General features: G+C 38.1%; 1 protein-coding gene across 3 annotated transcripts in view; it reads left to right on the forward strand.

Annotated features, from left to right (window-relative positions):
- The window catches only part of CCDC141 (coiled-coil domain containing 141), a 159906-nt gene that overhangs the window by 123355 nt on the left and 21249 nt on the right, over positions 1 to 15302 (forward strand). For all 3 annotated transcript variants that reach the window (XM_036421943.2, XM_036421941.2, XM_036421940.2), the window contains exons 16-20: positions 863 to 1039; positions 3671 to 3820; positions 11252 to 11392; positions 12162 to 12356; positions 13946 to 14129. In XM_036421943.2, coding sequence (XP_036277836.1) covers positions 863 to 1039; positions 3671 to 3820; positions 11252 to 11392; positions 12162 to 12356; positions 13946 to 14129 — 847 coding nt within the window. The remainder of the gene's footprint in view (positions 1 to 862; positions 1040 to 3670; positions 3821 to 11251; positions 11393 to 12161; positions 12357 to 13945; positions 14130 to 15302) is intronic.

The raw sequence follows: 15302 nt of genomic DNA on the forward strand, positions 1-15302 counted from the left end.
CAACAGAAACTTATCTGGCCACTGGGTAAAGCTAGCAATAAAACTAGTGGTCTGCAATGTGTTAATAGCCTTTATTAACAGAAAATAGAGATGTATTGGTATCTCTTTAAAACAGCCTCTGAACTTACTCAGGTCATAGACCTAGATATTCCTAAGGTTTTAGACTATAACAAAAAAAGAGTGTTTTCTTCTTTAATAGAAAGAAGACAACATTAGCCTCTCAGGTTTACCCTATAGATTTGCAGCATTGTAACTCTTTTTAAAAAATATATTTTATTGACTTTTTAAAGAGAGGAAGGGAAAGGGATAGAGAGACAGAAACATTGATGATAGAGAAACATCGACCAGCTGCCTCCTGCACACCCCCTACTGGGAATGTGCCGCAACCAGAGTACAGGCCCTTGACTAGAATCAAACCTGGGACCCTTTAGTCCACAGGCTGACGCTCTAGCCACTTAGCCAAACTGGTTAGGACAGCATTGTAACTCTTATTTGGTTATACCACTAATAATTATAGATGGACTTGGCAGCATTTGACAAGCTAGGAAAATATGTAATAGGAAGTAGGCTTTAAAAATCTGTCTCCAGCCGAAACCGGTTTGGCTCAATGGATAGAGCGTCGGTCTGCGGATTGAAAGGTCCCGGGTTCGATTCCGGTAAAGGGCATGTACCTTGGTTGCGGGCACATCCCCAGTAGGGGGTGTGCAGGAGGCAGCTGATCGATGATTCTCTCTCATCGATGTTTCTAACTCTCTATCCCTCTCTCCTCCTCTCTGTAAAAAATCAATAAAATATATATGTATATAAAATCTGTCTCCATAAAAATGAAACACAAGTTAATTGTAAATGCTTTGTGTTCCAGCTTGAACATCTCAAATCAAGAGAATTGGAGTTTCTAGAGCAGCCAAAGGAACTGGATAACGCGCACAATGTCCAGGTTCGCCTCCGTCGCTCTCAGGAAAAGCAGGCACATATAGACCATCTCCACAAACTGGCCCTTTGCCTGGGAGTGGACATCATCTCCTCAGTGCAGCAGCCGGTAAGCCACTCAGAACACCATCACTCATCCCTAATTATAGCTGGGGTGTCATAGCGGAGAAGCCAGGCAGACTGCCTGGTGTGTGTTATATTTAAGAATGCATTAAAACATGGGGCAGTTTTCGGTGGTGAGTTTCTACCATCTATAACAAAAGAAAAACATTTTAAGAAGAAAAATATGATTATAAAAGTCTTTTTTAATATATCTATTTTCATGCTGATTTAAAAAATTGTAGAGATGTGTTTTCTAATATAGCAGTTAGTTTTTTTTTTGCATTTGAAATGTGCTCAGTGCAACTAAGGAACTAAACTTTTAATTTAATTTTTAAAGTTTACAATGTAGTTATTTAAATATGTTTGGAATAGCTTGGATATTTCCACTTTAAACTAGAGACTATGAAACTTAAATACAGATAAAGTATTTCTGATAGAAATGTAGCAAAAATTGAGAGGTGCTATGAGTGTGAAATGTATGCCAGATTTCAAGCACTTCATATCAAAAAACTTATTAATATCTTTATATTTGGTTATGTGGTAAAATGTTGACATTTGGATCTAGTTGATTAAACTCTATTATGAATATTAATTTCATTTTTTTCTTTTACTTTTTAATATGACTACTAGAAAATTTAAAAGTATTCATGTGGCTCCTGTTTTACTTCTTGGACAGTATGCCATGTTAGCATTGCAGGTCTGGAAGGTATCCTAGAAATCACCTGGCCCAGGACCCTCACTTTATAGATGAAGAGCCTGAGGCCCAGAAAAGCTGCTTTAGCATAAAAACCCATCATGAAAGAGCCCCCTGGTGGAGGCCGAGGGCTCTGGGCACTATCTTTGAACTGTTTGATTCCACAGGATGGGTGAACCTTACAAAGGTGTCTAATGACAAGGAAATCATTCCAGACCAAATTTTCATAAATAGCACATTGGGCTCTGATGCAAAATATATGTATATTTGAACTTGAAATTATATATATACTGAGTGGCCAGATTATTATGATCTCTGAATGCATAATAATCTGGCCAGAGCATATCCTATATAATAAAAGGCTAATATGTAAATTGTACCCTTGAACAGGAGTTCAACCAGCAAGCAGGCTGGCCAACTGCTCATGTCTCCTCCCCCTGGCCAGGCTGGCTGGACCTCACCCATGCACAAATTCATGCACTAGGCCTCTAATATATATATATTAGTGCACACACACACACACACACACACACACTGAGTGGCCAGATTATTATGTGTTCAGAGATCATAATAATCTGGCCATATATATATATTCTCCTCAGCCCAGCCTGCACTGTCTCCAATCAGGAACCCCTTAGGGGATGTCTGATTGCCAGTTTAGGCCCGATCCCCAGGCAGTTGGACATCCCTATCACAATCGGGGACTGCTGGATCCTAACTGCTCACCTGCCTGCCTAACTGATCACCCCTAACTTCTCCCCCTGCCAGCCTGATCATCCCTCACTGACTCTGCCTGCTGACCTGATCACCCCCAACTGCCTTCCCCTCATCCACAGCCTGCTATTCAATCATTTGGTTGTCCCTCACTAACCACCCCCTGCTGATTCGGTTTCACCATGCAGCCTGCTATTCAGTCATTACTGTTACTGTGATAGAGTCCCAGACAATTTCCATATTCCTCTATTATTAGTATATATATATATATATATATATATATATATATATATATATATCTCCTCTATTAGGCGTCCTCAAACTTTTTAAAGTGGGGGCCAGATCACGGTCCCTCAGAGAGCTGGAGGGCCGGACTATATGAACTACTAATTCCTACTGTAACACCTCGGCTGCGCTCACTGCCCAAAAAACCTGGCGGGCCGGATCAGACTCCTCTGCGGGCCGCATGTGGCTCGCGGGCCGTAGTTTGAAGACCCCTGCTCCTCTAAACTCTCAATTTGAGGGAAAGATTATGTTTATTCTGTAGAATATTAATTGAAATAATGGACAATTTTATTTTAAAGTTTAAGTATCCACTAAACTCTATGGTATGCACTGAACCTAAAGTATTTTTTTTTTTAATTAAAAGATCTAGGAATAAAAATATCTGCTAATGCAATCTAGTTTTACCAAGAAGGGGCTTTTTAAAAAAGAGTTTTATTTTATTAATAAATTTACTTTAAAAAGAAAGAAATAAGACGCCTCAGTTTGCACAAATAATGCGAATTGTTCTCTAGTCTCCTCTGGCCTTGGTCCTGGCAGCCCTCTGCCGAGGGGAGATTGGAGGGAGCACTTGCATAATGAACCTGAGCTGAAGCTCCGGTTGACAGGAAAATTACTGCGCAGAAGCCAAATGTTTCTAATGCTTGATTTCTGCCTTTTGAGGTAAAAATTACACCTTGTAATGAGTGGTGTCTCTGAGGAGCTAGTGTGATGTGCAGGCTTCAAAACTGAAGTTTCAAGAGTGGAAGTGGAACAGTTCGCCTTTCCCACCATGCTGGGTGCCTGGCTTCTTTGTGAAATCCTTATATTCAGATATGCTGAAGGTATTTCAGAAGCCTGTTTTTTAAAATGTCATTCCTGAATTTTACAATGCAGGTAAATAGCCTACTTGTTGCCCCGCTGCTTTGCCTGTTCCCTTTGTTACTGCTATTTCTCTTTTGCTTTCAGAGCTGCGCTAATGTGTCTGCAAAGAACCTGCAGCGGCAGCTGGACATCCTTGAGGGGGAGAGTGTGGACTGGCGAGCCAGAGCCGAGGAGCATGGGCGGGCCCTGGCCGGCAGCTTGCAGTACTGCGCCACGAGGGATGAGATAAACGAGGTGGGTGGAAGGGGTCAGACCGACACATTACCAAGAGCCTCTCTGAGCCAACACTTGTCTCAATGTTTGTGTTTGCACGTATACACACACATAGAATCAGGAGACTTTCTTTACACTCTTGACATTGAAAAATTTTTTTCCTCTCACCAGAGGATATTTTCCATTGCTTTTCAGAGAGAATTGAAAGGGAAGAGAGAGAAGGGTGGGGGAGGGAGGGAGGGAAAGAGGGAGGGAGGAGGCAGAGAAAGAGAGAGAGAGAGAGAGAGAGAGAGAGAGAGAGAGAGAGAGAGAGAGAGAGAGAGAAAGCATTGCTGAAAGAGACACATCAACTGGCTGCCTCCTGCAAGTGCCCTAACTGAGTACCTGCAACCCAGGTACATGCCCTTTGACTAAGAATTGAACCCTCAACCTTTAGGTGCGTAGGCCGATATTCTAACCACTGAGGAATACCAGCCAGAGCACACTCTTGACTTTTAATCCACGGAGCAATGGTCTCAGAACTCAACGTTTGAGTAAACGTCAAGCTTCCAAACTTGTTGAAGTCAGTACCTTGTCAATGCATCGAAAAACCTAGAATTTAATGTTACAGTTTATTGAATACTTTTTTCTACCCCCTGAAATGCTTATAGCACGTATCTGCTGAGTGCATGCAGCCTGCCAGGGCAGGAAGGGTGACACTGACCCTTTGCAGTCAGCTCCGCCTGTGGAGGTTCTATTTAAGTGCCACTGACTCATGGTGGAGCAGATGCTAAGGGCCAGGAGAGTGGGCTCTTTGCCTCAGAGGCTACAAAGTCAAGTATCTGATTTTTTTATTTATTCAGAATGGCTTTCCTGGCAAAACAACTCCTAGAGAAAAAGAATGAACAGATGAAAATTGTCCTTCACATCCATGCCCTCCTGTATCACATAATTCGACCTCCTCTCCCTCAATTCTACTTGACCCCCCAATCCCAGGTACATATTGGACCACAACCACTTGCCCTTCCCTAATTAAACTTTCCACTCAAAGCCCTACTTGTTCAGGATAGCAAGGGTCCCAATTCTCGACTGGGGGTTGACAGAACACAAGATTTCATGATTTCAGATCTACCCCCATTTTCAGCAAAATGTCTCTGAATCCATTAGTCACAAATCTATTAGGAAACAGGGTGGGGAAGAAGGAAGTAAACCAACTTTAAGGTTCTGTTTATGACCAGTTTATAGGATGTAGCCCCAAAAATCAAACATTATCAAACATTAGAGCATGGACTAAAGTATTTGTAACTGAACTTGAAGAGCCCTTTCCTGCAGGCCACACTTTCATAAACCACAGGGAAGGGCAGAGGCAAGCACTGCTAGAAGGAAAGTAAGAGGGAGCAGAGCAGGAGAGGCCACTTGGATCCCATTCAACAGGAGGGAAGCAACAACTAAATCAATCACGATGTTCATTTTAGCAATGTGCTACAGGACTATAGTTTCTACACAGAAGATGTTCCAGAGAGTCATTCAGGGTTAAACTCATAGTGTATCCTGCCCTCTAGGTAGTCGAATTGCCTCTTCTGCTTTCTGTACTGCCATTAACAAGGAAAGCAATCTTAGGAGAGCATTATTCTCCCCAAAGCTATACAATTTAGATTTGCAGCCATGAAAACAATGTGTTTACTATCTTTCCCCAAAATTATCATCTTTTCTTCTTCTTCCTTCTCCCCATCTTTCTTTCTTTTTTTTTCTTCTTTAAAAAAAAATATATTTTATTGATATTTTACAGAGAGAAAGGGAGAGAGATAGAGAGCTAGAAATGGCAATGAGAGAGAAACATTGACCAGTTGCCTCTTGCACACCCCCTACAGGGGATGTGCCCACAACCAATGTACATGCCCTTGACCGGAATTGAACCTGGGACCCTTCAGTCCGCAGACCGATGCTCTACCACTGAGCCAAACCGGTTCTGGCTCCCCATCTTTCTTTTCCTCCTTCCTCCTTCTCCTCCCTTCTCCTTTCCTCCTTCTTCTCCTCCTCCTCCTCCTCCTCCTCCTTCTCCTCTTCCTCCTCTTCCTCCTTCGTGGTAATTTTTTTTTGTCTTGCTGAAAATTGCTCTTCCTGTTGGGATATTCAGCCTCTACAGAAACCACAAGTGGAGCTGGCTAAGGCTTATTCCCAGTCCCTTACTGCTCAGTTTCCACCTCCCTGAAGCGCTGTGGCACTTGTGGTGCTGGGTCTCCCTGTTCAGGCCCTTCCCACAGTAGGTTCTGTTTATAGGGCCTCCTTGTGATGAGCCCGTGCTGGGAGCCAGCTGGCCAGGACAACAGATCACTCTTCCAGTCATAGTAGGGATGCCCCAGGATTGTCTGTACCTAACGAGGAAAGAGCAACCAGATACGTGCAAGCTTGCTTTAGGAGTCAGATGTCACTCTAACATGATCTTAAATATTAAGAGACCTGTTCTTCCCGTTTGCTTCTACTTCAAACCCCACTAATCTTTGATGTAGGTTATACTTTCACGTTTAAAGGGTGTTTGAACATCATCATTCCTTTCTCCCCTTTCCTTTCTTGTAGAGATATATTAGGCATGCCACAGTGTAGTGTCTACGCCTTGGCCTTTCCAATCATGAGCCTACAAGGGAAAGTAATTAGAAGTAATATTTTCAGTACCCTTTAGTAAAATAAAGATATTTGTGTTCTAGTTTGTATTATGAATATCAGAGTGCAAATAGGTGTCTAATTCAAAGTGAATATTTGACACCTAGACAGTTTTATTATTTTTATCATCATTAAAATTTTGATATAGTTACTTCAAACATTTTGTAAAACTAAAAGCAACATGTTCCACTTTTCTTTCTTTCTTTCTTTCTTTCTTTCTTTCTTTCTTTCTTTCTTTCTTTCTTTCTTTCTTTCTTTCTTTCTTTCTTTCTTTTTTCCTTCCTTCCTTCCTTCCTTCCTTCCTTCCTTCCTTCCTTCCTTCCTTCTTTCTTTCTTTCTTTCTTTCTTTCTTTCTTTCTTTCTTTCTTTCTTTCTTTCTTTCTTTCTTTCTTTCTTTGTATAAAAAAAATACCATTGGGTACCTTAACATGCATAGCATTTGATTTTTTAAGTTGATTTGAAAACATGTTTTTCTTCTAATATTTCATTGTTTTCTTAAAGGGCTTCTTGCAAGTTCACAGACTCTGAGTTGAAATGAGTTTGTACAATCTGATACAATAACAGTTAATTTGGTCATTACAAGAATTACTTTCTTGATGTTGCCATAACTAACTTACATGGTTTTAACTACATGAAAGGCCCTTAGAAAAGGATGTGGTATCTCAAGGCAAAATAAAGTGATATGTTCTAAATGTGATTTTTAAAAATGTGATGTGATAATTTCTTAAAGACAAAGGATCATGGTTTTGTACCTTGATTGTCTTTGATTAAAATATTAGTTTTTAAATTTCATATGCCAAACGACATGGGAAATTATGAAAATTCATTTTCTCCATGTCTTCCTACTAGAAAACACAGCCTTCAGACTGACATATTTTGTGGGTTTTTTCTCACCCATTTCCCATGAAGATATGCTTGTATGCATGAATGTTGAATTTCATTATGTTTTATCGCTTGACAATATAAATAAGCTATTAATACACAGAGCATTGTAGACTTTCTCTGCCATATTACATGACAGAACACCATTACTCATTCTTTACCATCTTCATTTAGAAATGTAATAAGTTAATATTGAGCATATTTTCTCCTTGCCATCTGATCAAAAAATTACCTCTACATTTACATGATGTTAATGGAAATTTGTAGCTAGAGTCTCATTGTAAACCACAATTACTTTGCTGAAAAGAATAGTAATGACAGAATTGGGTTGCTATCCATTTTCTCAAATTTGCAATCAGAAGCTTTCATATAATGATGTTACTTAGCCTGAAAATTTTTTTGCACTGTAGCAACATCTCACCATCAAAAAGGAAACAAAAAGACTATCATCTGTCTATCTATCTATCTATCTACCTACCTACCTACCTATCTTTCTTACCATATGTCAGAGTTTTTGTTCCATGGATACAAGGCAGATTAGAAATGATAAATTAAAATAGGGGAATGGCACAGCTATAGACACATATATAATAATTAAGTCTCCTGACATTGCATGGTGATTTGCCATTGACAAAATGACCATGGACAGTCACCTTGTAGCAAGAAAATAAGCAGAAAATGTGTGTATAGATGAATAAAACACCTGATGGGGGCAGCACAGAAAATTCTTATTTTTTGTAGATTGATAAGCTTAGCTCATTATTTTAAGAGAAAACCTAAATTATTGTCATTCAGCAAATATCAGCATGGCCACCTGTGGTGGAGGGAGGGTCATAAGAATGCAGAAGCCTCGGAAATCAGAGCCTAGGGCAGGTTAAAGCCCCTGGGACTTCAGTCACAGCCACTACCGGTTGTCAGGCCCCACTGTGGGTCCATTCAATGACATGAGTAAGAGAATAGGAACTATTGTGATTTGTTCTGAGAACGTCCATTTCAGATGGTTAAAATCTGTTAAAGTTTGGTGTTTTACATCTGAAAAATGCCTCTTCTTTCTAAAGGATATAGAGAGCTAAATTATAACATCATAGTTATATTCAGAAAATAGCACTTAAATACATGATGGACACAAATTGTGCAGGGTAAATAAAATGGGCACTACTGGGACATGCTGCTATCTCTAATTTAAAACGGAGCAACTCTCTCCTCTTTCCAAGGCCCCCCCGCCCCCTTTCTGCCAGTACAAGACTGGCTATAAGCACAGCAAGACAGTGGTGCTGTTGCTTTATGGAAGAAGGGCAAGAAAGTCTTATCCCGAAACCTCCCCAGTGCTAAGGCTTAATACTCTGCCATTACTAACTGTAAAACAAATCATCCTGGTTAACTTGTGAGTCTTTGGGCCCCTTTATGTCAAATGCAAGCATCCCTGGGAGATGACAACAGTACAGCTTTCTCTCCCTAAAATGAGCATCAATCAGAAAGCTTTTGTCTGGATTGGGCACAATGGTGGGCAAGAAATGAAGCTCATGAAATGGACATTAAAAGAAATGGACTGCTTGTTCTGTGTTTTTACTTCTGGCCAAACATGTGCCATAGTTCTAATGAAAGGCTTTTTGTGAAACATATTTCCTTAGTTTTAAAATGTCTCACGTTCCCTACATAAATTGGCCTTGTCAGCAACAGGCTCACTAATAATACATTCTGGTGCCAACATTGCCTCAACCAGCACTAAGAATAGCAAACCAGTCTCGTTGTCGGCCTCTTTCCCTTCTGTTTCTTCTCAACGAAGCTTTGTTCATTCCTAACCCTGAGAGAGGCTGACTGCTCCCTGGGACATTTGGTGATGATGCTCATTCTACTAATGTCAAAAGACCTACAGTCTTCCTATTCCTCCCTTAATTAAAGCTATATTGACTTAATCTGCTTATTCTATAGCAAAGACGAGCAAGTGGGGAGGTAGGGATATCATACTATTCACTGGGGGGGGGGGCGGGAATCCCTCTGGTTTGCTTAAGACTTTCATAAATTTTTATGAATACAAATTGCAAAAACATTTAAATATTTCTGGGTGAATTTCATCTTGCCCCAAGCTTTGGTGATTTCTGTGGCTTATATGCTCCAGTTGAACAGTGGTTGTCTTAGCCATCACCACCATTACACTTTGTTGATGAGCTAAAGTTAGAAACAGCTGCATGATACCACAGTGAAGCTGCCATGGCTCTCAATTCCTTTAAAAATATGATCCCAGGTTTCGTGGGGATTAGATGGGAAGTTAAGTTTTCATATGGAAAGGTGCAGGTAAGAAAAGTATGCATGACTAGATTTCTTTTCGCTGAGAGGTGATACATGCATGTTGCCTCCCACTTGTATCTGCAGCCGTCCTGAATCCCAGCTGGGAAAGGCACAGGATTTAAGATGGATTTCCAGTGGGACCCAAAGAGAAAAGTGCCAGCAGCTTTGTCAGAGGAGCTCATGTGTCATAGAGAAGCTGATCTCATGTCACACACCCACAGTGCCATGAACATTCTTTGGCCTGTAGGTCATTTTCCGTGGAAGTGCTTACATTCTGAAACCCATGGAAGTGAAGTTGCACTCATTGGTTATCAGTCTTCAATTTAGTCATCCAGAACAGACTTAAAATTTCATGGCTTAGAATTAAAGGGTTAGGATTAAGCCTTTCTCCATTCATCACATACTTTCAAATAGATGTTGATCTTTCCCATCTAAACAGCAGATGTAACCCAATGATGACAAGGCCCCTCCCCTCTTCCTTTTCCTGGACTGAAGTTCATAGCATAGGCTAGGACAAAAGTAGGTTTATTTATTTCATATGGAAATAAAATAATTTGATAAGTAATAACACAAGGATAAACTGTTTTCATGTACTCACAACTGTATTTTCCCCCCACACTGTATATGTCATGTCCTAGTAAGGGAAAAAATAAGAATAACATAATTTATTTTTAATGGACTATATTAGAAATAGAAAATGTTATTTTAACCTTATTTTTAAATTTAATTTTATTAAAAACAAAAAAATTATTTTAATTGTGATAAAAAATAAACATAAACTTTACTATAAACCATATTAAGGATAGATCAGTTATATAAGTATATTCATGTTTTTGTACAACCACCTCCAGAGCTTTTCATCATCTTAACAGGACACTCTGTATTCATTAAACTCCAACTCCCCATTAAGACCATGTTTCCTTAAAGATACAAGTGTTTCTGGTTTCTTTGAATGTGGTAGTTATTATACCAATAGTTGCTGGTTTTTACTTTACAGAAAAAAAGTTCCTTTCAAAGTTTTATGTGAATAATTCAGGATAAAGTCTCCTTATGTCTCAGCCCCATAAAATTAATCTCATATGTCTTTTCTTTCTAAAATTAAACATTCATTTTAAAACATCAAATGGCAAATAATTTAAATATTAATTGGTTATTTAATAAATATACTGAGTATGATCTTTTAAATGTTTTCCTGAGTTCTAATAGAGAAAACATTGAAGCTATAGTTCTTTCTGCTCCTTTAGAATATTACTGATTTATATGTTTAAATGTGCTTGGTTTAATTTGTAGTTTAAAACTAATGTACAGTACTTTAATTTACCATATTAAAAAAAAAACAACGCTGAATAAATAGAGGTATGTCAGATGAAAAACTTGCATCAGTATAATTTCCATGTATTATATAACAGTAAGACTAATTATAAATTAAACTCTAAAAATACTGAAATAATTTCATAATTACTTATATTTTGGGGATATGTTGTAATTCACATTATATATTCACTTAGCAGACATGTTTTCTATTTAAAATCACTGAAAACATTTTAAAGATTATAAATATTTTGAAGTGTTTAGATATTTTCATCAATATTACTGTTCTCATTTTAAGGAAATCACTTCTTTCTTTTTATTGACCTGCAGCTCAGAGAGTCATTCAAGGATATAAAAAAGAAATTTAACAATTTGAAGTTCAATTACACTAAGAAAAATGAAAAAGCTAAGAATCTGAAGGCTCTGAAATATCAAATTCAACAGGTTGATATGTATGCTGAGAAAATACAGGTAATGAAAAAAAAGTGTGTGTGTGTGTGTGTGTTTGTGTTTGCATGCACTACTACAGTTATTGCAAAATCATTTTGCATTTCAATTCTAGATGCCTAATCCTTGGGCTATTTTTTTTTTTTTTACAGCATTGGGACTGAAAAGGTAGTTATCCATTTTTATAACAATTTAAGTTTTTTATGTAAAATATATAATAAATTGATTTATCTTTGAAAGCAGCTCCAGAATGGTTTCTACCAAACCTACCTAGCCTCTCTGCTTCCATTCTTACCCCCAACAGACACAAACATACACACTCACACATATGCACACACACACACATATGCATACATGCATCTACCTTTTGCACATCCTCTTTTCCCCCCTCACACCTGCTTGTGGAAGGACCTTTTTACACCTACCTTGATTATCACATCTACAGACTAGATTATTTGAATGCCTTTCCCAAGAGACAGTGAACTTACTGAAGACAATAAAATATCTGATTTTATGATTATTATCTTATTTTTAATTATAGTAGTATTCTCAAAATCTGGAATAGACCCTGGCCTGTAGTTAATTTTCTATATGTTTGCTGAATGCTGAATCAATATACTATCTAGAAGAAAGTCCATTCATCCAAAATTCATTTTAATAATTATAATTTTAATATATTATAATGGAGGAAGCTTCAAATAGTTTTCCCAAGTGTTTCTCCAATATTTAATCACTAGCTAGCCTCTTAAATAAAAATTGAATTTTATTTTAAAGATTTTATATATTGGCACAGGTTTTGAAAAAGAAAATGGAAAAAGTTGAGAACAAGACTTCTGAATCTTTCTTAAATTACCCAAATAGTAAAGTTACAGTTCTTTTGGAAGCCATGAAGGATTTGAAAAAACATGTGGATGAGTTTGATAAAGTTGTAACAGATTACAAGAAGAATTTGGACCTGACCGAGCACCTCCACGAGATGATAGAAGAGGTACCTGCTTACTGTTGTGGTGTCCATGCTGTAATGCTGACCTATGAAATCACTCTGATACTTTGTAACAATGCTGTACTAGCTATTCTTGTCATTAAGCCCATGCATCATTCTCCTTCCCATGCTTATTTGTTTAGGACAATTTCTTAGAGTAGAATTGATGAACCAAATGGGGTAAATGTTACAATATTTTGAGTGTATTGTCCAATTGCCCTTAGAAAGACTTGACTAACTTTCTCTTGCTAGCAACATATGAGAGTTTCTCATTTCTCTATAACCTTGTCAACTGAAGATGTTTAACAATCATGAAATTATGTTCACTGCTGGATATCTGTTTAAAACACCCAAAATGACTTATTTACTTCACAGAATATGAAAGTTTTTTTTAGAAAGAAAGGGTGATACTTTTTTTCAGGTATAAAAATTATTATTAGTGTTATTTTTGTTTTGTCAAAAGGTTAAAATGGAAGAGTATATGTAAAATATATAAAATTTGACAAGTTAAAATTATTTTCACACACATATTTAAATATATTTTTATTGATTTCAGAGAGGAAGGGAGAGGGACAGAAAGATAGAAACATCATTGATGAGAATCATTGATGGGCTGCCTCCTGCATGCCTTCTCCTGGGGATGAAGCACACAACCAGACATGTGCCCTGACTGGGAATCCAACCATGATCTCCTGGTTCATAGGTCAGTGCTCCAACACTGAGCCACACCAATGGGGCTACACACTTACATTGAAGAAACCCTGTACTCAAAGTTCTTGAGTGTTTTTGTAGCCTGTTATTATGAAATTAAAATAAAACAACAAACACCTCTATTTACCACTGATGCAGTAGAGTTTTTAGATTTAACACCATATTAAGAAGGATCCAGATAACCACTCTTCTATAACTCATAGGTTTTCTGCAGCTCTGTGGCACTGATTCAAAACTGGCTCATAACGAAGTCATGTGTTTCTATTTCCCACTCAGTGCAAGAGCTTGTGGCTTTGGTCAGACATATTCCTTCCATCAGGGTTATTTTTAGTGAAGAAACTCAGTTCTCCAGTGTGCTTTGAACATATGATTGTCTTCTATTACAAAATAGTTCAAATGCTATTCCTTAGATGATATTTCTTTAATCCATAGACTATATCTAATTCTTAAGAGAGAAGTCATTTGAGTGGTAATCAGGCAATACTTTATCCGTTTATTGTTAATGGTTTCAATAAATTAGGCTGGATTTTGTGTTTGGGTTTTTAAATTTCCTTTTAGGTTATGTTTGGATATTTTAGTGCCATACACTTTTTATATCACCTGTTCTTGCAAATATGCAACATTCCTCTTAAGAATTATGCTTCAGACAAATTTAAGAAGGCAAGAAAATCAAATGAATTTTCATACTTTTTCTTATCTGACTCTAATACCCAAGTACAAAGTATATGATCATGTTTTTTATATTTTTTATTAAAACTTAGAGATTCAAACTAATGTGAACATAAAGTCTGAGGAAATTTAAATTTGATACTTCAGTGACCAAAGCGAAGAACATTAGAATGATGGTGTCTTGTTAATCTATGCTTTGTTCTATTTTAATTTAGTGTCATTTTTGGTGTGAGGATGCAAGTGCCACAGTTGTAAGAGTTGGAAAATATTCCATGGAATGCCAGACCAGAGAGGCTGTGGAAATCCTCCACCAGCAGTTCAATAAGTTTATCACACCTTCAGTGCCTCAGCAAGAAGAAAGGATCCAGGAGATCAGTGACCTCGCTCAGCGATTATATGGTGAGCTCTCTCTCTCCTTTTTAGGATTTCAAAGGTGTTTTAATCATTCCATAAAGCTTTCCCCCCTAATATAGGAAAGAGAAAACTTATTTGAGGCCATGACCAGCTAAAGGCATAAGTGTGAATAGACATTTTTCTAATGTATTTCATGTGGTTTTACATGAAATATTTTTTATCTTTATTGTTGAAAGTATTACAGATGTCTCTTCCCCAGTGAGTCCTTCTAGCCTGCATCCTCCCCCAGCCCCAGGCCTTTCACCACACTATTGTCTGTGTCCATGGGTTGTGCATAATGCATACCAGTTCTTTGGTAATTGGTGAGATCTCTTTTAAAACATGCCATCATTTCCCATGAAACAAACCTATGCTGAACCTAATCTAGCAGAAAGCAGAGGGTCACAAGTCCTCATGGTCCTCTCTACACCAACCTATTTAGGGAAAAGCCTCAAGATAAGAGCTCACAACCTATAAAAGTAAATGCTGGGGAATAGACATTGAAACTTCTGTCTGCAGATGAAGCTTGTAGATTTTTATTTTATTTTTTGAAAATATATTTTACTGATTTTTTTACAGAGAGGAAGGGAGAGAGACAGAGAGCTAGAAATGTCGATGAGAGAGAAACATCGACCAGCTGCCTCTTGCACACCCCCTACCAGGAATGTGCCCGCAACCAATGTACATGCCCCTGATCGGAATCGAACCTGGGACCTTTCAGTCCGTAGACCGACGCTCTACCACTAAGCCAAACCGATTTCGGCAAAGCTTGTAGATTTTTAACTACCTTATGTAAACCTCCTTCTCTGTCCTCCTCTCTCCCCCATTCTTGTTGCCCATCTCCAGGTAATAAAACTAGGACAATACTCAGTTTTTATAGATTCCCCCCCCCAAAAAAATTCTAATTTTCACTAGTGTGATTCCTTGAAAAACATGCAAATTTCCCATGGTACTTTAAGTAAGTATCAAGCTAAGACTAAAGTCTATAGCCTTCTCATTTCTATGACAGTTATGGTTTGTGGACATAAGAAAGATGGAAATGTTTCTCTTGCCCTCCTCTCACTCGTGGAGTAAATGGGAAAACTAAAATTATCATCACATGGGTTCTTCTTTCCTCTTCTCCATGGAGAAGGTAAGGTGTTAGCTCTGCTGTCTGAGAAGTCCTAGCTAAAGGAGGCT

This window comes from Pipistrellus kuhlii, unplaced genomic scaffold (assembly GCF_014108245.1).
Source record: "Pipistrellus kuhlii isolate mPipKuh1 unplaced genomic scaffold, mPipKuh1.p scaffold_m20_p_7, whole genome shotgun sequence".
Lineage (NCBI taxonomy): Eukaryota > Metazoa > Chordata > Mammalia > Chiroptera > Vespertilionidae > Pipistrellus > Pipistrellus kuhlii.